Genomic DNA, 27,512 nt, shown 5'->3' on the forward strand with positions numbered 1-27,512 from the left:
TCAAACAACCAAGTGCGAACTGTTCGGGGACTGGAGATCCATGTGGAGCTTCAGAAGCAGCAGCAGCAGGATGAAGCCTTCTCCAAGCTGAACGGCGGGAAAGAGCTCAGAGAGCACATGGGCAGCACTGCACCCAACAGATGTCACAAAGTGTGATCTTTCAGCTTTAACCCTTACTGTGGGTAAACCAGCGGTGGCAGGAAATATAAAATGCACCTAACAGTGCTGCAGTGAGCTAGCTCACTGTGCTTCAGCCCAACTGGCCTTACTTACCAAGTGAGTCTTCAGATATTGTGTCACACCTGGGGCTGTGCCATGGCTCTGAACGTCAAAATCACTCTGCGGCTAACCAACACAATACAAGCAGGTCTGGAAAACACCCCAATACAGTGCCCAGTATCCAAAGGTCCGCATTCTTGTGTCACTCTCCAGCTTCACAAGCTGGAAAGAAGCTGATGGAGCAGATCTCTGCTTCATCAGCTTCTACCAAAACTTTTCTGTAATTTTTCCTAATTATAGTAAAAAATAAAAACCCCAGTGGTGTTTAAATACCACCAAAAGTCCCTATCTGTCCCCAAAAAATGGTATAAAATTCATTTCAGTACAGCGTTGCATGACGGAATAAACGTCAGTCAAAGTACCGTAGCGCTGAATACTGAAAAATGGCCTGGCCAGGAAGGGGGTCTAAACACCTGGTCTTGAAGTGGTTAACAGGGCCTACACATACACTGTAGACATGTAAAGAGTAAAGTAAAGCAAATTAAAGAGTATATTGATTTCTAGTTCCAATGATATATAAATAAACTGTACAGGGAAAGGGCTTAAGGAAATGCTATTGAAGGACAAGTGGGGAGAACAAAATGTATTTTGGGGAGGTATGGCCTCCCCAAAATGCTAGCTCTGTCTGTATACAGTGCAAGGAGTCTTCTGTCTTCATATAAGCTTTTTGAAAACTTTTTTCACATATTTTGCATCCAAACAACCCATTTTTAACACATTCAAACAGAGCAATGTTTTCATTCCTGTGTAGTCCAGTTGAATAAAAATAACATTTTTGTGCTTCTTTAAAGACAACATGCAACACATACCCTGCAGGCTAAACGAGCTTTCTGGTGATCTGGGAACATTTTCAAGGCCTGTACAAAGAACTGTACAGCTTTCTCAATACAGTCTTCATAATAGAGGCAGAGACCTCGTACATACAGAGCATCAGCATTTGTAGAATCCATCCGTAAGATGTCACTAGGAGAAACACAATGTACAGAAATAAGATATCAAATGTACAAGCCATACAATAATCTGACAGGCCTTCAAGCCTCACCACACAGGTTGCATAATTTATAAGCCAACAGACTAAATCCAATAAAAAAATGACACCTGTTTTTCTCAGGTGGTTTAGTAGCTGCTTACTAGTGACAAGCAAATATCTACTGAATTGCAAACTAATCTTTATAGCGGGGGTAAATAAATGTCGGACCATGTTTTTTTCCGAAACGTTGCTTATTGCACTGCGTCACTATGTTTGCCTAGCGTCTTAATAAAAAGGATGTTCAGCACATTTGACTTTAGAATGCTGGTGACTTTTTCAATATTCCTGTGATTTGCGCGGTGCCATCCACAGGTCATATTACAAGATCTTAGCCAGATGGTGCAGGGTTCCCACACTCCTGCATAAAATTAACCCACTGGTGCCCTCCAACTGTTGGAGGTGTGATGTGGAGCAGGGATTTCGGTCTGGAGTGCGGTGGATCTAATGAAAGAGGGCGCTCTGATGGGGAACACTACCAAAAAAGGTGCTCTGATGGGGAACACTAATGAAAGAGGGCGCTCTGATGGGGAACACTAATGAAAGAGGGTGCTCTGATGGGGAACACTAATGAAAGAGGGCGCTCTTATGGGGAACACTAATGAGAGAGGGTGCTCTTATGGGGAACACTAATGAAAGAGGGCGCTCTGATGGGGAACACTAATGAAAGAGGGCGCTCTGATGGGGAACACTAATGAAAGGGGGCGCTCTGATGGGGAACACTAATGAAAGAGGGTGCTCTTATGGGGAACACTAATGAAAGAGGGTGCTCTTATGGGGAACACTAATGCAAGGGGATGATCTGATGGGAAACACTAATGTAAGGGGGCACTCTGATGGGGAACACTAATGTAAGGGGGTATTGAAAGGACATGGGATCTGGACCTTTGCTGAAAGAGAATTGTACTCAATAGACCTCTTTGAACTTCAACTCGGTACCCCTGCTTTATATGTTTCTTTTTCACTTGTCTTATTGCTTTAAATTAAGAGCTACAGGGGCCACAGAAACAATGACCAGGTTCATCTCTTTTCACGGCAGGGAAGGCATGATACCCCTAAACACAGGCTTTTATGGTGCTGGAATCCAGTAAAGAGTGGCTATTATCAGACTAATAAATATTAAACTCTGCAAGTATCAGCAAAAAGATATATAAACAATCTTGTTAACAGACAATCTCAAGCAGCGTTTTGGAGAAAGTTAAAATGATCACTCAAATATGAAGGCTGAGGAATAACTTACACAATTCTGTCACCTGTCCACAGGCAGCAGACAGACATAACGAGAAGTAGTTATAAAAAAGCTATAATGTATACACTACCTGGCAACAGACTGGGCATCTGGGTAGCGGCCAAGCATCGCCAGACATTCTGCTTTAAGGATTTTGAAGCGGTGGCAGCCAGGAGCTAACTCTAAGGCCCGATCCATGCAAAATACAACCTGCCACAAAAAAGCAATAAGCAAAAGCGCTGTACATTTTTGTATGCATATGGAATACAGAGGAGGCTAAATAATTACAAATAGAACCATAAAGCTTTGTTTACATTCCTTACACTAACATTAAAGCATTCTCGTCAATCCTGTGGCGCTTACAATCTAATACTTGTACCTCTGCCACTCACAAAGTAGGGAACGTTGACAAATGCGAGATAAACTATTAGACTGGGTTCACTTCAAAACTCAACTTTATAACAAGCATGGAGCTAGTGACTCGCTAACTTGTTGCAGGTCAGGGACTCTTAGCTACTGAAGCAAGGCTAAAGTTGAGAGTCCCACAGCTTTCACCTTAGGATCAAGTCAGCAACTACTGCTTTCATATATGCCATACTGGACAGTTCCTTTTAAAGGGCAGCTGTATTAAATTAATAAAAAAAACATTTATTGGGCCTTATACAGGTATTAACCTCTGCAACAAATACCTCTGTCTACTCCAAGCATGAGAACTGCACCACAGCCACCAAGAAGCACTGTACCTTTCATTAATTTGACCTGTGTACAAGCCTTCTCATTACTGTAGCCTGTTTTTTTTTTTTTTATAATGCAGAGAGGTTGGTATGTTTACTCATACTGGACATTATTCTCTATAAGCTAGCCAAACCCACCAAAACATCATGCTTATGGCCACAATTTATTTACATTATTATAAATGATTATTTTTTTTTAAATTATAAAGTACAGGTAACTTTAACCCTTTCTGTGACAATCCTAGGGAACACTTTAAACCTCAGCAGGCCACACCATTTTTGCAATTTTTCCCATAATTTTGATTTTCTACTGCTGCATTGCTAGCGTTTGTAAAAGACCCCCCAAACCGTATAAAAATCGTGCCCTTTTGCAACGGTAAAAAAATAAATGAAGTAGTGCAAAACTGTAATTAAGCGACTTATGTTAAAAATCGTTTGTGCGCTGTGCTGGTGTGTGTGTTGTGATAAAATGATACAGACGAACACAGCGTATCACAATGCATGGCAATACATCACCACCCTTTGCCACGTGCTGCCAAAGTTAAATTAATGTTATTTGAAAAAGAAAAAAAAAAATCAAGCATTTTGATGTGTTCTAACATAGTATTTGAGGTTGAATAAAGACATTAGTCCATCAAGTCCAACCTATTAGGATCTCATTCTAGGAGTACCCGTACCCCTGTATATTACGGTAATCTCTTCAGCGCTCCCTCCTCCGCCACCCCACCGGCCATTTATCCTCGGATCCCCACTGCTTCAGCCCATACAGGTGGGTGAGAGCAGCAGGGATCCGAGGAGAAATAGGTCCCAGCCTGTAGCGGCTCCAGGCGGGGAGAAGAGGCTTTAGATTGCCCGGATTTTTTGTTAACAGCTGTTATTTTAAAGGGGACCGTCGGGAGAACTGTTCTGGCTAAAGCGACCATGAGTTCATAGCAGAACAGTAAAAGCCACTGACGTGACCAGCATAGAAAGGGTTAATGGAGATGAATTGCTACTTGTAGCTACTGGGGCATTGGTTCCAGACCAATGTTATTCATTTTACTAAAGCTTTAAAGATAAATGTGCTTCTTTCTTGTGTTCTGATGTCATGTCAGGGACTCACTTGACTTCCAACTGAACCCAATATGTGTATAAACTAATAATTTTACTATTTCATTTTGGGCCGCAGCCACAGATCATCCACCTCTGCACTGGAAAAGTAAGACTTCAAATCCAATTCATCTAGTATACCTACTGAATCAAGATTAAAAAAGACTTTTCTTAGCTTGTAAGCCAAACTCAAAACATGTCACGCAATAGTTAGATATATTCAACTCTGACTCTCGGTTAAATGACGGCAATGGTGCAGCAACTGTACTGATAGATTGCGAGCCGCTTACTGAGAGGCTTTTACATGCAACCTATAAAAGGACAGCTACAAGCCACCAGAGGGAGTTCTAGGCGTTAGCAGATACACCTTAATAGATCCAGCCCCTACATGTAGGAATAACACTTTCTATATTTCATATTTTCTGTATCACATATGATACAATGAAGAAACAAATTTACCTTTCTAAAATCGCGTTTCTCAAAGTCGACTTCCGCAATCCTTTCATATTCTAGAACGGCTGCTGAATTTTTCAGCTATAAAGAAAAGAGATGCAGAGTAAAGTATGCAACCTTCCAGGTATATACACATGTGGGAAGGCACATGTTGCTACAGGATACTTTGGCACTACTGGAGTTAAATCAGGAGGGATTAAAACTCAAGAACAGAACACAAAGAGGTATACACACATCAAGTGCCTGTAAGCAATGTACAAGTGCAGAGACTACAACATTTTATCAATACCTCTTGCCGGGTCTGCTCATTGTTAGGCTCCATCTCCAGAACCTTTTGGAAGCAGCGAGATGCAGCCATTGCATTTCCCAGTGTCAGGTGACACTTTCCCTCTCGTTGATGACCCTAAAAGCATGCAATAAAATCCTTGTAAGGGTCACAGTACAAGATGTGGAGCAACAATCCAACTTCAGTGATTTGAAAATTCTGCATAAGTCAAGTTTGTTATTAAAAACAGACAAAAAAACCCAACAAACTGAATAAACATTTGCACACAATATATTTTCATGGCAAGTCTTTAACTGCTTGAAGACCAGGTGTTTAAACCCCCTTCCTGGCCAGGCCATTTTTCAGTATTCAGCGCTGCAGTACTTTGACCGACGTTTATTCCGTCATACAACGCTGTATTGAAATGAATTTTATTCCATTTTGGGGGGTATTTAAAGGAGAACTATGGGGTCAGTGTTTTTCCCCATAGTTCTCCTTAGGGTAACCGGAGGACACAAACTAGCGTCCTCCCGTTACCCTAAGCTCAGTATACCGCGAGCTACCGCTCGAGGTATACTGAGACGCCGCAGCCGATCCCGACGTAGATGACGGGATCCGCCCAGCTGCGTGAGTGACAGATGGCTCTGCCTATCTAGTGGCAGAGCCAGCTGTACCCGCCCAACTCCCCCGTCCGTTCCGCCAGTCAGCGCTGGCGGATCGGAGCGGGGAGGGGGGAATCCAGCCCTCCCCCTGTCACGGCAGAGAGCCGTGACAGGATCGAGAGGTGAGCGAACCTGGTATGTGTTCGCTCACCTCCCGATCTACTGAGCCGACCTGTGACAGTCTCATTGTCACAGGTCGGCTAGAACTATGAGGTGAGTGGAAATCACTCATCTCATAGTTCTCCTTTAATCACCACTACGGGTTTTATTTTTTACTATAAATTAGGAAAAATTACTGAAAATTTTGAATATTTTTTTTTTACATTATGTTAGGAAACATTTATTACCCAGTTTTTTGGTAAAATATATAAAAGTCGGGGTCACGTCGGGTAAATAGACACCAAACATGTCAAGCTTTAAAATTGCGCGCACCCGCGACGTCGCAGAAAACTACCATACCCAAAATTGGCCATAGGCGACACTTTAAAAGCTTTTACTGCTCATCAGTTTAGTGTTATCAGTGATTGATGGCCCTAAAATTATTGCTCTCACTCCGACGTTCGCGGCGATATGTAACATGTGCGGCGTAATGGGCGCAATCGTCTTTTTTGCACGTATGCGCCCCCGACGCATGTTTGCATGCGTGTATGTATGGGGAGGGACTTTAATTTTTTTTTTCCACTAAACTTTATTGCTATCACATAAGGGGGCTAATAAAACCCCCATATGTGATAGCAAAATATGTGACAGGTCCTCTTTATGGAGACATCAGGAGTCTCCAAGACCCCTGTCACCTAGGACCCCCCAAAAGAAGCTGATGAAGCACAGATCTGCTCCATCAGCTTCTTTCCAGCTTCTGAAGCGGATCGCTTGTATGTTAAACAGGCATCGCTGCCTGTTTTTAAATATCGGCCATTACCCGCTCGCGCGTGCCCAGCTGCGTGCGCGAGGGGGCGTGTCTGAGCGGACGTCTAAAGACGCCCGCTCAGATCTAGAGAGCTCCCGGCCGGCTGTTTTTTTTCCTGAAAAAACGGCCGGCCCGGAGGTAGTTAAAGAGGAAGTATACCACCTCCACTCTAGCAGTGCAGTGTAAGCTCCCCAGTTGCCGACATCTTTGGCCATTTTCAGTGGTTGGTCCAGGGTGATTTAAAAGAGAACTATGAGGTGAGTGATTTTTACTCAACCTCGTAGTTCGATCCGACGTGTAACAATGAAACTGTCACACGTCGACTCTGAACGCATACCGATCATCTCCCTGCAGAGAGCGGTGACTGTCAGTCAGCGCTCCCTGCACGGATTCCCCCCCTCCCCTCTCCAATCCTCCAGGGCTGAGTGGATGAACGGACGGAGCGGGCACATCTGGCTCTGCCTCTAGATAGGTAGAGCCAGCTGTTACTCACGTTGCTGGGTGGATCTCAACAGCATTGTGGGGATCCGTCCCCGCTGCGTCGCTCTCAGTATATAGCTCGCTATATACTGAACTTTGGGTCACGGGAGGACGCTAATATATGTCCTCCCACGACCCTTAAGAGAACTATGGAATAAAAAGGTTACCCCATAGTTCTCCTTTAACTCCCACACATGGGAGTTCATTTGTCCCAGCAGATGCCCAGATTGTACACTGAACACAAAAAAGTAGAAAGCAAACAAGGAGGTAAGAAGCCTTTAATAACCACCAGAATGTGGGTAGGCGTTTCAAAACGTCCTTCCCCGCTGCCAACAGCATTTTAAGCAACCGGCGATGGCTGCTTAGATACAAGTGTTCAGGTGGCTATAGAGGCGTCCGATCGCTTGTGTTGTCTAAAGGTCTGCGCCCCCCCTGATGTCTCCATGAAGACAAACTGTCACTGTACATTTGCTATCACACAGGGGGCTTCTTAGCCCCATGTACACACATGCAAAATGCAAACATGTGTCCGGTGCGCCTATGTGCAAAAACGAAGACTGCTCTCCCATTGTGCCGCACATATTCCGTATCACCGCGTACCGTGAAGTTCGAATAATTGTAGTGCCACCAATCACTGTTGACACTAAATTGATAAGCGCCAAAAGCTTTTAAAGCGTCGCCTATAGTCAATTTTGTGATTTCGCAGGCGCACTCAATTTCAAGGCTTGACATGTTTGGTGGCTATTTACCTGACCCCATCTTTTATTTAAAAACTTGGTAAATAATAAAATGTTTCATAACATAATGTAGGGAAAACTTTTTTCAATTTTTTTGGTAATTTTTTTTCTTTATGTAGTAAAAAATAAAAACCACAGTGGTGATTAAATATCACCAAACGAAAGATCTATCTGTCCCTAAAAAAATTATACAAAAATTAATTTCAGCACGGTGTTGCAGGACCAAATAAATGTCAAAGTACCACAGTGCTGAATAGTGTAAAATGGCCTGGACAGGAAGGAGGTTTAACACCCCGGTCTTCAAGTGGTTAAACAAGTGCAGTAACTTTTATTTTATAGGGAGTTGGCTGATCATAGGCTCTTCCAACACCTGAAGAAAGGAGGAAAAGCATGTGTGAGAGAAAAGGAAAGACAACATGAACTGTCAGCCATGTAAGTGAAAAAGCTTATGTTTCTTGCAGCTGGACACAAGCTTTAGCTCCCTGGCAATGAGGGATGCAAATTATAGTGTCAGACAGGATAGGATTTATCTTGCGCTTTATGTCTTTCTTGTTTTCTTGTGAAAAGCTGCTAAAGTTGTCTGGATGCTGGAAATGCTGCTCTACGCCGCTTATAACCAGGAGACGCAATAAAATAGGCTGTAACCAGTTTAAATTTAAAAAAGTTGAGGCTGTCAATGGAAACAAGGCTGCTATTGCCAAAGAACGTAAGTCAGAGGGCCAGCAGGAAAGCCAGGTAACTTCAACTTCTATGTGGAAATGTCAACAATCGTGGTTTCCATATTATTCTTGACTGTTTTCCTTTAACCCTTTTACTAAAAGTGCCGTATGGCATACCAATCAAATCATGAGCCCTCAAAGCTGCGAGTATTTTGTCACTTCCAGGTTCAGAGCTGTCATTTCCTGGCTGCTATGGCTGGGGATGAATATGTGCTTGATTAGCTTCATTGGAGTAGAAAGGCAATATTAGGGGTCTAACACAAAGTCTCCTTAAAGAGCACCTGTCACCTCCAACGTGCTTCCACATAGGGGGCTTGTTAGTCCTTGGATGGTCTCCGATTACTTTCCTGTGTTCTTTAATGTACATTTAACCATTTTTTTAAAGCATGCGTTTTGGCAAATCAGTAGGTTCATTGTAATTCTCGCTCCCCCTCCAGCAACACATATTCACCTTTCATTCATTACCTGGGCCCTCCAAAATGTATGAAGTATGAACTCCCTCCCTGTATGCTGGTGCCATGTCAGTGACAAAGTAGTAAAAGGAAGTTCCTGAAAGCTGCATTTTTAAAAAAACAAGTCAGGAATGGCAACTTCTATATTTACATCATAACAGTGTAGAAGCAGAAATAGCTCTCTGATCACAATGTTACTCAAACGCAATAGCTTTAAGTCCATACCAAAACTTCATCATTGACGTTCACAGGACCCATTCCGGGAAATGAAACAGGCTGATTTATTTAAAGTGAAACACCAATTTTGTAATGAAAAATAAACCGCCTTATAAAGTTAATCAAATTTGGCAAATTGTATTGCGGATTCTTAAATGCCTTTGTTCTCTGCAGATAAGACAGGCTGTTGCACGAACGTTCTTAAACTGACTGCTAAATGATACAAATCAGTTAGTGTTGTGAAAAGAGAAACATGTAGCAGTTATATGTATATTTTAGAAAAACCAATACTTAAAGTGATATTAAAGTCAAAAGCATTTAAAGCTATTTCAAATGCTTAAAGGAGAACTATGAGGTTAGTGCTTTTCACTCACCTCCTAGTTCTAGCCGACTTGTGACAATGAGACTGTCACAGGTCGGCTCAGTAGATCGGGAGGTGAGCGAACACATACCGGGTTCGCTCACCTCTCGATCCTGTCACAGCTCTCTGCCGTGACAGGGGGAGGGGCTGGATTCCCCTCTCCGATCTGCCAGCACTGACTGGCAGAACGGACGGGGGAGGGGGCGGGTACAGCTGGCTCTGCCTCTCACTCACGCAGCTGGGCGGATCCCGTCGTCTAAGTCGGGATCAGTTCCGACGTCTCAGTATACGCTAGTTTGTGTCCTCCCGTTAACCTAAGGAGAACTATGGGGAAAAACACTGACCCCATAGTTCTCCTTTAAGAAATCACTTACAATGGATGCTGCTCCTTGATGTTTAAAAGTTTTAGTTTCCTGCAGTATCAGCTGGTTCCCTCAGCACCGGTCCTGACTTCCTGTTTGAGAGTGACACCTTTCTCAAGCAGAGTGCTATGCAGTCAGCCTTGTGTATGCTAGTAAGCTGTGTGCATCTCCACCAACACACAGTAACTTAAGCTACTTCCCTCCCCCCCTCTCCTCCAAGCTGAGGCCCCATTCACACCAGGACAGTTGTGGATCAGCGAGGTTTCTGCGCTGATTTTAAAAGGGCTGTTTTGGGAGTTAATTGCGTTTCAGCGCTGAAACGCAATAAAAAAAACGCCAAAACCGCGCTGAACAGCGCAGCAAAAAAGGGTCAGGGAGCAATGCTGGTGGGCGGGGTGGGGGTACCTGCACAGTCGCATGAACAGTCCCCATAGCAATGTATGGGAACGTTCATGTCGGCGGATCCGCGCGGCCAAACTGCACGGTGTGAACGGGCCCTGATAGATGAACAGTTGCTGGAGTCTGCACTGTCCCTTGTGATCTTGTACTGGACAGAGTTCAGGGAAGCTGAGCTGAGAGCTTTGGAAGCAGCTGTTCAGAAACATGATGGTCAGTGTTTGGGCAAAAACGTTAAGAAATACTTTGCTGCGTAATGTATATGTGCTTCATCTGGATTCATTATAGAATTTTTTTTGAGAGAGTTTACTACTACTTTAACACACACACACACACACACAAGGTAACAAAATAATAGCTTAATTACATGTATCGTTTTCAAAGCATATTGTGGTAAAAGCAGGGAATCCATATCCAAGATCTGGCAACCTACAGCAGCCTTAGAAAATGTCAGCACTGGTTTCATTTTGATCTAGACTGGTCACAACACAGAATAAACACAATATTTAGTAACCACCTTCACAAAGGTGTCATCTAGTCGAACGGCTTGCTGAGCATCCTCCAGCGCTTCCCGAAACTTTCCCAGCATGATCAAGGTGGCTGCACGGTTTCCATAGTAACTAGCATTCCTGCATGAGCAATCTTTTTAAAAAAAGAAAAAAAAGACAAGAAAAATCATACATACACTTTTTACTGTCAGGAACAACTTGCATTAACGTTGGTTACCTCTAGATGGCACCATTACACCATTTTCTAAAGGCTACCAACTATATTCCATAAGTAAAAAATTAAGTTAAAGGCTAAGATCAAAAAAGAAAAAAAAAAAATTCCATTAGGCTCTCTCCCAAGTCTCCTCAATATAAACTGTGCAAACCGCTGTCTGCAGCCCAGCTCCCAGCTAGATGGGATTTTGTTCCTGCAGTATGGGTAGGTAAATCCCATTCAAGCCTACGGGACATTATGTGCAGGCACTAGATTTTTACCATCTTGATGGAACAGTTTACTGTATTGACGAGGGGCTAGGAATTTTTTTTTTTTTATTATTTTGGAACATGTCCATAAAATTCATAAGAACTTAATTCATTATGGTATAAAATGTGCAGTCTAAGAACCAGTCATCAAAAATATTGTAGCAGGCTAACTATATCCCTGTATACATTACTTACCATAAGCCTTTGGGGAAATGTATACATAGGTGCTGTTCTAAAATGTAAAGCTAGCATGTTAAGTAGTCCTTGAAAGCAAAAGTGCCAAAAAACTGGAAAACCTATATGGGGCAGAGGCTTAGATTACAAGTATTTCTTTATATCTGTGTTGATGGTGACATCTAGGGCTGCAACGAACTAATCGATAATCGATTATAAGAATAGTTGTCAAGTATCCTCATTATCGATTAGTTGGTTTGATCCCCCAACTCTCCCCACGTTGGAAAGAGGGCACAGCAAGCAGTGGGCAGGTGCAATAGTCAGTCTGCTATTGGCTATTGAAATGGCCAATAGCAGGCTGGCTTTTGCACCAGCCCACTACCTGATATACTTTGGCTCAGCTACCGTCTGCAGAGTCTTCCCACTGGCAGCTATCATTCCCTGGCTTAAGCTATTCAAGCGTCATGTGCTTACAATACAATTATGAAAAAAAAAATTATAAAAAGGTTGGAAAAAAAGTAATTTTCGGTTTCAGCCTGACAAATTCTGCTGCGGGAGGTGCGCTGCAGTGCCATTTCAACGGCAACCCAAACGCGCCTCCCACCGACAGTGTGATTGCCTGCACTGGAACGCACGGTACCACAATGCTGTGCGTTCCAGTGCAGCGCCATTGCAAAAAGTTGTGCATGCAGTTTTATTCTGAAGTAAACTTTCATTTTAAATTAAGGATGGTATTTATTTACATTTTTTTAACTGACTAAATCGGAAAATAAATCGGCCAACTAATCGATTAGGACATCACAGTTGCTTCTCTCCCCATGCAAGTCTATAGAAGTGTAAAATAAGCTGTCAGAAATGTCTTCGGGCCTGTTCAGAACATAGCATTGGGCTAAATGCATGGTATCAATGCGTTTAGCACAGCGCACATAGCATGGGGAACCGTGCACTAGGTACGTTGCATTGCCATTCATTTGAATCGCACCCCAATGCATTTAGTGCAACGCTATGCTGTGAACAGGCCCTTAATCTAATGTGATAAGGAAGCTGAATTGCCCATTGACACAAGCCCAAAGCCCCTCAACACAGACCCTTGCAGTGTCAAACTAAGAATGTGAATTTTCTTTCTAAATGTACAGATTTACAGCTTAAAGAATTTAACACATACCTAGAGCTGCAGCTAACGATTATTTTCAAAATCGAATGACAAACATGGCTGCAAATGATAGAACAGCAGCAAATGTGGAAAGCAGAACTGAAATTACTCTGGTAAACCTACATTTATGCACAGGACAAAAAAAAAGGTTTGCTGATAAAAAGAAAAAGCAAACAGACGTTTCACACATAACTAGCCCCTGTGTCACCTCCTATATATATCACTAACATCACAGCAACAATGATAACTACAATTATAAATCACAAGTGCAAGTTTCTAATGGGAGGACACTGCTGTAGTCTGTAAACCAGCAGTGCAACGGCACGTAGAGTTGGAGTATTTCCCTTAACATCAGCTGCTCAGTCACCCAGGCTGTTTTTAGAGTCGGTCCATATGGCCAGGAAGCAGCTGGAAGCAATGGATGATCACTGATGTTACATACCAGTGTGAGCTCAGAGAGGCTGCTATTTTTTTGGTCTTTGATTGGGGAATATGTTCCACACATGCATACTCTTTGCTTCCAACTTCCTAAATGCAAAACATCCATTACAAAGGAATGCTGGAAAGGAGGATGTATAGATAGCATACATAGCAAGACTTGCTGCAATCTGTTCTTCTACCAGGGCAGCTTCTAAGTTATTTCAGTGCATTAAATGGGCCAAACTCCAGTTCTACACACAACCTTACAGGGCCAACAAATGAACCAAAATCTATTCACACCTCCGAATGGGGCCACTCGCATAAGTCTCATTCATTTCTCCGTGAGACCCACGAGATCTCCTGCAGATGGGAGGCGCTGTATAATCCAATGACAGCTACCACCACCCGCAGCTGTTTGCAAATAATCGCGCAGCCTGCGATTACCTGCAGATGACCGCACCTTGATGCAGTTTGTGCCCATATGTGATCATCCATAGGTAATAACAGGTTGCTGAATTACTTGTAAACAACCTGCAAAGAGCTGTGGGCACTGGCAACTGTCATTAGATTATACAGAGCCTCCAGCCTGCAGGAGATCACATGAGGACAGTTTGTAGAGAAATAATGCTTTTCTGGGGTTCCCAGGGGAGAGAAAATGTTGAATCCTTCATTGAGAAATTACTTAACCACTTAAAGGCCATGGTGTTTCACCCCCTTCCTGGCCAGGCCATTTTTCAGCGCTGCAGTACTTTGACTGATGTTTATTCCGTCATGCAACGCTGTACTGAAATGAATTTCATACCATTTTTTGGGGACAGATAGAGCTTTCTTTTAGTGGTATTTAATCACCACTGGGGTTTTTATTTTTTTACTATATCACAAAAAAACTAAATTTTGAAAAAAAAACATGTTTCCCTATAAAATGTTATGAAACATTTATTTTCACCCCAATTTTTTGGTATAATATAAAAGACGGGGTCACGTCGGGTAAATAGACACTAAACATGTCAACCTTTAAAATTGCGCGCGCCCGCAAAATCGCAGAAAACTTCCCGCAACCAAAATTGGCCAAAAGCGACGCTTTAAACGTATTTACCGCTCATCAGTTTAGTGTTATCAGTGATTGATGGCCCTAGAATTATTGTTCTCACTGCGACGTTCGCGGCGATATGTAACATGTGCTGCATAATGGGCGCAATCGTCGTTTTTGTACATAGGGGCACCCGACGCATGTTTGTGTGTGTATGTGGGGGGGCGGGGGACTTTAAAACATTTTTTGTGTTATTTTGTTTAATTATTATTTGTGAATATTTTTTTTAGCTTCTTTATTTTTTTTAATGCTGAAATTTTTTTTTTTGACTTAACTTTATTGCTATAACATAGGGGACTAAGGAATCCCCTATGTAATAGCCAGTTCACCAAACAGGTCCTCTTTATGGAGACATCAGGGGTCTCCAAGACCTCTGATGTCACCTAGGGACCCCCACAGAAGCTGATGAAGCAGAGATCTGCTTCATCAGCTTCTCTCCGGTGTTCTGCACCGGAGAATGACACTGAATGCAGGAAGTGATGTAGTATACATCACTTCCTGCATTCGGGGACAGGAAGAGAGATCAAAGGGATGATCAAGTAATGATCCCACTTTGATCTGCTGTTAGAGCGTCGCCGTGCCGGTCCCAGCCGCACCGGCCACATCGGATCACGGACTGGCAGCGGCGACGAGCAGACAGACAAAGGGACGGGGGGAGAGGAGGGGGGGTGGCGCACACCCACAGCTCCTGCAAGCGATCGGGCGTCTCTAGAGACGCCTGATCGCTTGTATGTAAACAGCCATCGCTGGCTGTTTACATGCTTACAGTTTTCCCTCTTGTGTGCGCGCTGAGTGCCGCACACGAGAAGGGGGAGGGGCAGGACGTCTTAAGATGCCCTCCCGCTCCTAGCAGACGTCCGTCCGGCCGTTCACGAACGGCCATGGACGGAAAGTAGTTAAGGACACAATGGGCGACCAATCCTTCTCTAATCTCTTCGATATTGAAAAGGCCCAACAAATTCATACAAGAGCTGCATCCCCCACCACTAGCTTCCCAGGTACCCCCGAGATCCATCATCACCCGTATTCTAGATTTCTGTGACAAGGTCTACATACTTGCTCAAGTGAAAAATCTACAGACCATATGTTATAACAGCAATACTATTTTACCCCCAGTGGGCACCCAAAAACAAAGAGTTGTATACACCAATATTTAGAAAAGGCTCCATAACAAAAACGTCATCAATAAGATGCGCTATCCCCACAAACTAAGAATTGCTAACAAAGGGAAAACATACTTCTTTAAATACCCACAGGAGGCGGATCTCTGGCTGGATGTATAAGGGCGCAGTTGCGACCTTAGGCCACCTAATCGCAAGTAACCCTTAAATTGCATGTGATGCCCATGTTTTGACCTGTTTTACTATCTGGCCTTCAGCCGATACTGTGCTTTCCTTCCCTGGCTGAACTCCTTGTTGGGGAATATCTGGATGTGACCGTCCAGTTCCTTTTAATGGAATCATTCTTACAACAAATAAGAATGTAATATAGTGTATTGGACCTGAGGAAGCCGAGGGACAGCCAATCGCCAGGACAGAGGGGCTGCAGCTAGCGGGATCCAAGGTTGGGTTGATATATCAAAATGATCACATAACCCTTGCAGTGCGGGGGTAGCCTCACTGCCAGGGTTAAGATTTCATAAGACTGGAGTTCTTCTACATCGCCAGGACAGAGGGGCTGCAGGGATCAGAGGTTGAGCTGCAGCTAGCCGGATCCAAGGTTGGGTTGATATATCAAAATGATCACATAACCCTTGCAGTGCGGGGGTAGCCTCACTGCCAGGGTTAAGATTTCATAAGACTGGAGTTCTTCTTTAACATATATCACACGGATTTCTACAATGTGGGGATCAAGTCATGGACTACAACTCTATCTCAAGTCCTGGAGTGGGTGGCAGGGGCTTTGTGGGTCCTGCATGGATGCACATCACAGGGGTACACAAGGCCCACTTAAAAAAAGTTCAGAAAAAAATATTTACGTAAGAGCTTTTCCTAATTTTCAATTGTAGTAATTGGCAGCCCTGCACAGCAACAGAAGGTGCCCTACTTACCCCTTTTAAATCTCTCCAGAATGTTCTGTATAGGGGCATATCTGGCTCTCAATCTGGTGCTACTATTTTTAGGACGCTAAGTGTCCTTAACTAGGTTATCGAATGGCTGTTTATGGATCCCGCAGTGCTTTAAGCGTTGTGGTCAGAGGGTTAATTTCTTTCATAGTAATCCATTGATTGGATGTGGGGCATATATTTCCTGGCCCTCCTCATGTCAGCCTACTGCGGGTCAGCTCCGCCCTCACGACCCCCTCTTATGACCACCCTAAAAGCGAAATAAAAGGAGAGGCCTACCTACCTCGTGTTCTTTTTCTGTCCTCAGTCTGACTATTTAGATGTGGCAGAGTATGTTGGTTTTCCTTATTTCTTCACTGGTCGAGTTCAGCCTCTCCCGGCTGGACGGCGGCCTGTTCGGCAGTAAATCTGCCTCATTATCTTTCATTGCCTGCCGTTCGGCCTGTGTACGGCTCCAAGGACTTTTAAAAAGCTTCTATCTGCTCAGATAGCTCCGTACTTGGGACATTAAAGTATATCACTATTTGGACGATCTTCTTCTGTTGGCCAATTGGAGATCCCAAGCAGTGCACCATCAAGATTTGATACTGAACTCCCCAAGATCATTTGGTGGGCTGGTGAACAGGGATCAGAGTTCTCTGGAACCGTCCAGACAACTAGAGTATCTAGGCATCCTATTCAACACACGGCTATCCAGAGTCTTCTTGCCTCCCAGGAAGGTGAAGATAATACAAGAGAGTGCTTCAATGATGATGTGGATGATGCAGACCTCAGCGAGACTATGCACATGTTTCCTTGGTTTTCTCTCTTCCTCGACCCCGGTAGTCCCGTGGGCCAGGTGGCACAGGAGAACATTTCAATTCAATTCTCTCCAGCGGTGGAGACAATCATGCCTTACACAGATGATTCATCTCCCGAGTTTTGTTTGCCAGTCTTTGACGTGGTGGACAAAAAAAAAAGAGTCGAACTTAGTTCTGGGTAGATCTCTAGAGTCGAGGAACTGGATTTGTCTAACCACTGATGCCAGCATGGAAGATTGGGAGCTGTGTGTATGGGGCAGCAGGTTCAGGCACGTTGGAGAGGACAGGTACCGTCAAGCTCAAATCTCTTAGAATTGTCGTAAATCCGGGAAGCACTGAAGGTCTTTGACCCTATGCTTCATTGGTCAAAAGAATTCGGACAACAGCACGACGGTAGCCTATGTAGCCAAACAAGAGGGCACGAAGAGTCTTCCGCTTCTTCAGATAGCAGCAGAGATTTTCAGGGGGGCAGAGACGAACCTCAAAGATTTGATGGTTTGCCACCTTCCAGGGGTTGACAATCGAGGCGGACAGGCTCAGTCGGGATTTTGCTGATCACAACGTGTAGGGATTAAAAATGCTTTACCTGGAACCCATAATACGTCTGTGGGGATTTCCGGACATTCTTTTCCCGTTATTACGATCCAGCGGCTCTAGCTCGGGATGTGTTGATGCAGAGGTGGAATTACAGCTTGGTGTATGTGTTTCCACCATTTTGCATGATTCTGATGATCCTGTTAAGCTGCGTCAAGAGAAAGTGAAGGTTATAGCCATCCTACATTACTGGCCAGGGAGGCCATGAATCCCTGGGTATGGCAGATGAGGGTAGCGGATCCAGTTCCCTTGGAGGAGGATCTCTTGGAACAGATGAGGTTCACACATCCGAATCTGAGCCGCTTGCGGCTCATGGCCTGGTTGGTGAACGTCTCCGACTAGAGAATTTGGAAACTTCAGAGCCGGTAATTTGTACATGATTAAAAGCGAGGAAAACTTTGGCAAACGCGATTCTTGGGTTTGGTCCAAATTCCAAATTTTTTCCAGAGAAGCTGTTTAATCCGTTAAATGCACCAATTAGTAAACTTCTGGATTTTCTACAGCAGAGGCTGCACTGGGGTTTGAGATTCAACACAGAGTGCATCTTTCAACCCTGTCATCTTTAACGGGAACTAGGTGGGTCACGCATCTAGTTCTTCAATTTATGAAGGGAGCAGCCAAGATTAGGCCTTCTAAGAGAACTCTGTTCCCCAAGAGGGACCTCAACCTAGTCCTGAGAGCTTTGTTGAAGTGCCCCTTCAAGCCAGTTCACTCTTCATCCACCTGGCATCCAGAATCAGACCCAGATAATCCAGACGCTGGGACGGCACCCGACAGGACTTCTGGAAGTTCATAATCCATCCCAACTCCTCCAAGGACCGCACAGTGACCACAAGATTCGCCACCAGAGGGGAATGCGACTCCGCCTTCAAGAGAAGGTAATCCAGATACCCCACAATCGAGATTTCCCGACAGTGTCGGGGGCCAAAGCCAGACTGAAAGGCAGAGCCACAAACTGCAAGTGCTTCTCCCCCACCGCAAACCAAAGATAACGCTGATGGGAGTGACAAATGGGGAAATTAAGGTAGGCATCCTTGATGTCAATTGAAGCCAGCAGATCCCTCTGATGGAGACACGCCACTACGGATCTGAGATTCCATCCGAAACCTGGATACCCGCACAAAAGGTATTTGAGATCATGGATGAGCCGAACCCCCCCTTTCTAGGGCACGGTAAACAGATTTTAATAATCCTTTGAACCTATCCGAGGAGGGCACCGAACGAGGTCCATCCCCGTGCGGTAAAGATCTGTGAGTCGTTGCAGAGACGGCGCGTTTTGGAAGGAAAAAAAACTGCCCAGAGATAAGAAACCATCGTGTAGCCCAAAGAAACCAGCTCCCTCACACAGGTGTCGGAGACGCGAGACAACCAAAGATCTGCAAAGAACCCAAAGACGACCCCCCACCCTGGAACCCAGAGATGGAGGCAGTCCTTCATGCGGAAGGGGGCTTGAAAGAATTAGGTTGCCCTTCTCCGAGGACTGAGGGGGCCAAAAAAGCCACTTATGAGCGGAGAAGGAAGGACCAGGTTTCCGACATTGTTCCTTAGGCTTCCTAGCCTGAGGCAGAAAGGTAGTCTTACGGCCAGTCAGATCCTTAATGATCTCATTCAGTGCAGCTCCAAACAAGCTGTCCCTGGTAAAGGGAAGCTCCATCAGAGCCTTCTTGGAAGCTTGATCAGCCGACCAGCACTTAAGCCAAAGCAGCCGGCGAAGCGTAACAGCAGACACTGACAGTTTAGACAGCAACAGCACAGCATCCAAAGCAGAGTTGCAAACATACTTCAGGCCCTGCACTAAGTGTTCCGCCAGCTCGACATAGGCGAGAGAAACGCTTTATTCAGCGAGGCCCTGGTGCAACATCTTTGAAATGTCAAGGTCTGAGAGTCCAAGCCTGAGGCCAAAACCGGACACATGAGAGCACCCGAGACGGAATACTTAGTCCGCAAAACAGCGTCTGCCTTCCTATCAGTGGGATCCCGAAAGGAAGGAGAATCTTCCACCGGAATGACAGTAGCTTTGTTCAGGCACGAGACCGGAGGATCCACTGCCGGAGGATGCGCCCACTTAGTCAAAAAAGACTTCTCAAAAGGATAACAAACAAAGAACGCCTCCTTGTAAATGAAATCAAAGGAGGAGAAATAGGGGAAGAACTGAATGGAACGCCTACTCTTATACATCCCAAACTGAACTGGTGGCAGCACAGAAGAACTCGGAGCGTCCTCGGAGCAACTCCCTGACCGAACGGATAAGAGCAGAGACCAATTTGTGCTACTGAACCATAAGTGAGCCCGTGTGGAGTACTGTGACTGGTAGGCCGAGACCTCCAGTCATATGCACCCCACAGGCCACCCCATCGAAACAGAGTCGTCGCAGCCGACCCACCATGGCAGTCTGCATGCGCTTGCCGGCCGCACAGGGGACACTACAAGGATCCACAAACATCCAGCCTGTCGCCCTGACGACACTTGATACAAGGTCCAGCGAAAAAAGGAGAAAACCAGACAAGAATTCCAGAGAATAGATTTAAAGCTCCTTACTCCTGACGCTAGGCAGAAAACTGGAGACTTGTCAGCAGGTGGGGGGCTTGGCAACCAGCAGAGACCGTCCCTGGGCTGTCTGTCTGTTTTGTGCCTAGCGTCCTTCTCCTGCAGATGGTGTCATTACCCGACGGTACATGATCTTTGATCTGATTTGTGTCCTTCGATGAACGGAAGAGAAAAACATCAAAATGGTTTTAACTGCTCCCTAGTGCGTGGTTTAGTATTATTTAGGAAACAAACTCACCTATCGCTTTTGTGTAGTAGTTATAGGCCTCATTGTAGTCCTTCTGGGAATAGAATGCATTCCCCTTCTCTTTGTATACTTCAGCCTCCCTGTAATAAAAACATATTACATTAATTTCTTTAAACGCAAATACAAAATAGTGCAAATGTATTATTTAGTATTTTCACTTTCCCATCCAGTCAGCAAGTGTTGTTCTAGTGCCTATTTAGCTGTGTATGCCTATCTGCTTTGCTAAAAGAAGCAGTTGTTTATCAAGCTCAGTAGCTCAAGGCAAAATGTACACACGGAAGAGGTCAGCGCTATTTACCTGCCACGATCCAATGGGTGTCGCAGCCATTACTTAAGGACACAATGGGCTACCTACCCATGTCTAATCTCTTCGATATTGAAAAGGCCCAATAAATTCATACAAGAGCTGCATCCCCCACCACTAGCTTCCCAGGTACCACCTAGATCCATCATGCCCTGTTAAAGCGGTCCTCCCTCTGACAAGGTGTGGCAAGAGTGGCAATCTCTTTCCTCTTAGCTGTGGCAATTTTTTCCTGATTGGTTGAAGCCCATTTGTGTGACACCTGCCCCCCCGTCCCTGCTGCTAATTAGAATGGGCTCTTCTTCTGACAGGCCCCGGTATACATTTGGCACTGTATGCATTCAGGACACGGTGGCTGGATGAAGCCAAGAAGCATGGGAAATTCTCCCTCTAGTTCCATTTAGTGGCTGTAATGCCATGCAAACAGTGCTGTGTTATACACTATATGCTGGGCTAAGCTTTTATACATCATCCCCTATGAGTTCATTTTACGACGGATTATTACTATAACATTATAAAAGCACTGTACTGACTGTTCATCATGTATTTCATTGGCTTGAACGTGCAGCAGACACATATCAAAGCGGACCTTTACACAAAAACAGCATTCTATTCCTCACCCAACAGTCTAAAAATTTAGACCGCTTTGTATTTATTTATTGTTATTTTGGCTAGGTTTGTTTTTGGTATTTGGGCTTCATGGTCAACCTGTCCCGTCTCCATTCTCGCTTAGGCGAGAATGACGTGAAGTCTCCTCCTGCAGCCTCCTGACATCAAGTCACATATTGCAGGAGGTTTCGGCTTACAGACAGCACTGGTGGAGGAGGGACCTGCCGCCACGTCATTAGGGGGTGGCTGCAAAAACCAGGAAGAAAAGAGACGGCTACCAGTTATAAAGATAGTGGTGAATAACATGTGTATGTGCAGCAGAAGAGCAACGGGTAAAAAAAAAAAACCTGAAAAAAACCCACAATGCAGGATTGTGGATAAGAAAAATGTTGAATACTGAGACTTAATTAATTGAAAGTGAACAGACATGAGTGAAGTTCCTCTTTAAAGAAGCCTACAACTCTCCAGGCTTAGAATTTGGTAGGAAGCTGAACTAAAGGCAACAAAAAAAATTATTAAAGTTAGTATTCGCTACAATGGGAATTAGAATGGGAGGGGCAGTACTTGGAGGTGGTCAGGTGTGCAACATGAACATGAGCTGGCAAGGAACACGCTGACAGAGAGAGCATGGAAATTATAAGTCATCTTCTTCTTTACTGTCTAATAATAGCCGGGGGAACAGAGGTGCCCTTTAACAAGCAGAGGAAAAAGTTCATTTTCTGTAAGTACAGGAAAATTCCTATTGATCTTGATGGAAATCCAATATCCTGTGTACTGAACTAAAATCTCAAACAATGTTACTTGCTTTTCAGGCAACCTTCAGTGAACTACAGAACACCTCCCTACTATGTTATGAAAATTAGAAGGGGGGAGGGGTTTGTATTCCAAAATCAGAAGAGCAGCATTGGTTGACAACACTGAACTTCCATGTGCAGTGCAGTACAGTAAGAGAGCGGAAAGACAAAAGTGTGTTGCTGGCAGGCACACCAGGTGAAGTTAAAGGGAAAAAAGCCTGAAAAAGGAAAACTAATGCCACCAACCTTATAGGAGTTCAAACCATCTCCATTTTACTGGAAAAAAGTATTTTGTTGCAGTCTGTGTACCCACAGGAGAAACTTCCCATTACTTCCTATCCCAACAGGACACAGAGTAGGGCTGCAACAAACTAAGCGATTAATCGACAATCGATTATGAGAATAGTTGTCAACTAAAAGTCCATGAACCCATCACACTACTGACCACTTAAATCCAAAATCGACTGGTGGGTGCAACGGTAGTCGATGGATGGCAACATCACATTTACAAGGTTGAAATGAGACACTGGCACTCCAACTGCAGATATAGCTCGTCTTTTAGTGACGTGAATGTGGCATATCACACAAGTGCAACGTTTCAGGGTCACGCAGGATCCCCTTCCTCAGGCAAGACGTGTCAACTATTTTCATCATCGATTAGTTGGTTGCATACCCTAGCTCTCTCCTCCACACTGGGAGGACACAGCAAGCAGTGGGCGGATGCAATAGCCAGCCTGCTATTGCAATTTGAAATGGCCAATACCAGGCTGGCTATTGCACCAGCCCACTACCTGCTGTATTTACATTCAGCTGCTGTCTGCAGAATCTTGACACTGGCAGCTGTCATTCCCTGGCTGAAGCTATTCAAGCGCCACGAGCTTACAATACAATTATTTTATTAACAAATTTGGTTTCGGCCTGACAAATTCTGCTGCGGGAGGTGCGTTGAAATGCCATTCATTTCAATAGCACCGCAAATGCGCCTCCCGCCCACAGTGTGATCGCCCACACTAAAATGTACGTTACCGCAATGCCGTGTGTTCCAGTGAAGTGAGATTGCAAAATACAATGCATGCAGTTTTATTCTGAAGTAAACTCTACGTTTGTGTATATCATTTTAAATTAAGGATGGTATTAACATTTTTTTAATACGATCGGAAAAACAATTAGCCAACTAATCGATTATGAAAATAATCATTAGTGGAAAAAAATAAATTCCCAACATCATTTACATACTAGTTATAGGGCTGTGCCTTTAAAGTATTGAAGCCATCGGATCAGAAAGACAGCCAGGCAACTAGCGATTTCTCAGCAGAGGTCAGCAATAGTAGCATACGTGCTTCTCTCAGAGCAGGTTCCTTTATACCTGTGGGTGGATATATTAAAGCGGACCTTTACACTCAAAAATGAAATTCTACCAATGCATCCCTCTATGTATGATGATTCATAATAACATAGACATGTCAGGGGTAAAATGCTGTAATTTTGAAATACTTACATGTGCAGAGCATTCACTTCCTGCTTTGAAAGGGCAAAATGACTTTAGTTTGCCAAAGCAATGCACACTGGGATTGCCTTGTCATCAGCAGAGCATTGCTGGGGAATCTCATTTGTAATCTCAGGCATTTTCCTCCCCTGAGATGATATGCATGGTCACATGCCCTAGTCACATGTCTAGTCCAATGTGCCAGAAAGCAAGTAATAGGAGAGCTGGTAATCTGCCCTTAATAAACATGGCCACTGTCAGAAGACTGGGAAAGAAAAGAGCAATAACATATGCAAAGAATACAAAGCCTGCAATTATCTAGAAGTGTGTGTTTGTAGATTGTCATTAGAAAACATTTCTAAAGGTGAGTTTGTTGTTATTTTAAAGATATGGGTAAAGGTCCACTTTAAGAAATGCCTCCTTAGCAAAAAAAAGAGAAAGCACAAAAAGCACACAAAGAATGGTTGAATGCATGTGAATAAAAGCTATTATGGTCTTTTCAATGGAGTTAGGAAATATTTCTTGGCTGTGATCTTTTGAGTAAATAAAAACAAAATGTTCAAATGCACTACAGTATTACATCATAAAATGTGTATGTGAATTTAAAAAAAAGAAATTCCCAACACCATATTACATAAAGCCTGAAATCTTGTGGATCTCCGAGTCCTATGAGTCGGGTTAGGAGAAACTACAGAGAGGATTCTATTTCAATCAGCCCTGCTTGGATTTCTTTCTAATTTTAGTAGCCAGCACATACCCTACCCACAGATACCAAGCTAAAAATTCAATTTGTGGGAGGAGGAGTATTGATAAACAAAAGGGCAAAAATTACACATAGCATCATTTAAAGAAAAATATTTATTCCTTTAAAGTGGACCTTTCAGTCATTTTCAATCTGACATGAATATTTCCCTAATGTGCCACAATATACTGCAACAATATCATTTTCAGAAATGTGGCATCTTTACTCATTATATCCTTGATCTCCAGTCAGACGATTTTGCCTAGGCCGAGATGTTCCAGAGTTAGTGTGGTGGAGCGCTGGACTCCAAGCTTGGTGAAGGCTCTGAATGAACCTGAGTGCCTGGTGGGACTACTAGAGGCTCCCTGGAAGTGTTATTTTTTGTAAAGTGAATAACTGAGAGAACCAAGTTGTAGGGATTCGTCCAGGTAAAATATTTGTTACAAAATGATATCAAGGGATGACAGTCAGCGCATTTTGGTTGGTTGCCCTTGCACATATTCCTTTGCAAGTTGTAGCTTAAAGCTTGTTTAGTCAGTTTGTCAGCAGCCTAAACAACCAGCTCACCAAGAACCATGATGAACAAGTGGAAAACCCCTTAAACAAGCTGGCTTTTAAACCCTTGATAGACTCCTATTATTAGGGATGTACCGATACCGTTTTTCGGTATTGAGTACGAGTATTTTTTTACTATTTTTTTTTTCCATTACTTACCGATACCAAAACCCAATACCGGAAGTCCCATTAAGGAAGCCAGGCGGCGTGTAATGACTCGCCACCTGGCTTCTTGATTAGCCAGGAAGCCTTCCCCATGCTTCTCATCACTAGGTGATGAGAAAGTATGGAGCTGGCTTTCTGGCCAATCAGGAAACAGGGAGCCGTCTAAGCCGGCTCCATGCTCCCTCGTCATTATACAGCGCCCGGCTTCCTGGCTGGCCAGCTTACCGACCAACCAGGAAGCCGGGCAGAGAGTCATTACACGCTGTTCGGCTTCCTGATTGGCCGGGGAGCCAGCTTCATGCCTCGTGACTCGCTGCCCGGCTTCCTTATACCGGAATCCCAAGTATCAGGCTAGGTATCGGAGCATTTGGGAGAGTACGAGTACTTGCCCAAATACTCTGCATCTGCACCGATACTAGTATCGGTGCATCCCTACTTATTATAAGAAATATTATAACTGGACCTCTCCCTATGGTTTAGCACTCTCAACCTTTTACTTTACATTGGCCGAGATGTCAGTAATCTTCCGTAGGCAGAATAAAGTATTTCCTCTCTCATTGATCATACCAACACTAACTTTGTAGCAAGTCACAAGGTGAGAGGCAGCAGTAGTGGGTTGATGTGTACCAAACATTTGTAAACACACCTAAAAACTGCAAATGCACCAGGATTTACAGGATTGCACCAGCATCTTAGCCCCAGAAGTAGACACTGACTGTGGATAACACCAGAGCAAAGATGTCTGTCCAACTGGAGAGAAAAGCAGATGAAGGCATTTGGGGGGGGTGGAGTGGGAGTACTGTGAACTCGATGAGAGGTATGATATTCCTTTAATTGTTAATGCTGACACATTGAAGCAGACCTTTGCCCATATCTTTAAAATAACAACAAACACCTTTAGAAATGTTTAGTTATGACAATCTGCAAACACATACTTCTAGATAATTGCCGGCTTTGTATTCTTTGCATACCTTATTTCTCTTTTCATCCCCAGTCTTCTGACAGTGGCCATGTTTACTAAGGGCAGATTACTAGCTCTCCTATTACTTCCTGGATTTCTGGCACGTGACTAAGACATGTGACCATGCACATCATCTCAGGGGAGGAAAATGCCTTTCCCTGAGATCTCAGGAGATTACAGATGAGATTTCCCATCTGTGTGCATTGCTTTGGCAAACTGAAGTCATTTTGCCCTTTCAAAGCAGGAAGTGAATGCTCTGCAAGTGTAAGTATTCCAAAATCGCAGCATTTTACACCTGACATGTCTGTTATTATTAATCATCATACACAGAGGATTGCATTGGTAGAATTTGATTTTTTAATGTAAAGGTCCGCTTTAAACAGAATGCATATGCTTAACAAGTAAACATCTTATGCTAGGACCATTTCAATGTTTACTCTTTTATACCTACATAGACATGCAAACTAAATTCATTATATTTTCACATGGATTGGAGGGCTTCAAAAGAAAACACTAGAGCTATTTTAACCCCTTCGTGACGGGAGACGTACACTGTACGTCCAGCCACAAAGGGACCAAATGACTTGTCACGTACACTGTACGTGACGAGTTATTTGCTGCACTAGAAGGCTGCTAACCGCTGAGAATCAGCGGTTACCTTTCAGTAATGGATGTCTAACTATCTAGAGATCCATTACTGAAAGGGTTAACCTTTTTCAGACACCCGATACCTTAATATCAGGTGTCTGAGAGTCACTGCAGAGCGGACACACGTCGGCTTTTGCCGGCATTCTGACAGCTCGTATAGATCGAGAGATATCTCTCTCAAGCTATACTGGCTTTTTTTTTTTTTATCTTTTGACTTTCAAGAATAGATACAAAATGTTATGTATTAGACACATAATGTATCTATTCTTGAAAGTAGAATGTTTAAGTTTTCTGAAACATTCACTGACAGCTGAATCCTGAACTGCTGCAGGATCAGTGTCACTAACTTATTATCGGCTGTTCTGAAGTTTGAAGCAGCCTGATAATAAAAAAAATGTATTAATTTATCAAGCAGTAATAGTGAGATTAATTCACAATGACTGCCTGATATAATTAAATAAATAAAATTTGTCAGTATAAAAAAAGTGAAAAGTGTAAATAAATAAAAAAAAATAGTGAAAAGTGTAAAAAAATTTAAAATAAGGGACAAATAAATGAATGTATGTATTGCATTTTTTTTTAGCTGTGCTGGTTTTGTTATAAAAAAAAATACTACAAATCAAAACTGGGAAAAAAGGGTTTTTTTTTACGTTTTTTCCTCTTTTTTAATTTGTATTTGTCCTAAGTGAGGCGTTAGACACACATATGTGATATAAATATATAGCCCTATCTGTCCTCTAAAAAACAATATATAATATGTGTGGGTGCACTTTGTAAGAAAGTATATTACTGACGTGGAAGAATCACACAGCAAAAATGTCAA

General features: G+C 43.6%; 1 protein-coding gene across 1 annotated transcript in view; it reads right to left on the reverse strand.

The window, feature by feature from the left end:
• Positions 1-27,512, reverse strand: part of DNAJC7 (DnaJ heat shock protein family (Hsp40) member C7) — a 65,266-nt gene that overhangs the window by 20,968 nt on the left and 16,786 nt on the right. Inside the window, exons 2-7 of the mRNA XM_018563889.1 lie at positions 20,420-20,508; positions 10,885-11,009; positions 5,100-5,213; positions 4,817-4,891; positions 2,626-2,744; positions 1,089-1,242 (exon numbers count right to left, since the gene is read on the reverse strand). Of these exons, the coding sequence (XP_018419391.1) occupies positions 1,089-1,242; positions 2,626-2,744; positions 4,817-4,891; positions 5,100-5,213; positions 10,885-11,009; positions 20,420-20,508 (676 nt within the window). The remainder of the gene's footprint in view (positions 1-1,088; positions 1,243-2,625; positions 2,745-4,816; positions 4,892-5,099; positions 5,214-10,884; positions 11,010-20,419; positions 20,509-27,512) is intronic.

The sequence above is a fragment of the Nanorana parkeri genome, unplaced genomic scaffold, assembly GCF_000935625.1.
Source record: "Nanorana parkeri isolate BGI_ZX_2015 unplaced genomic scaffold, ASM93562v1 scaffold707, whole genome shotgun sequence".
In the NCBI taxonomy this organism is placed as follows: Eukaryota; Metazoa; Chordata; class Amphibia; order Anura; family Dicroglossidae; genus Nanorana; species Nanorana parkeri.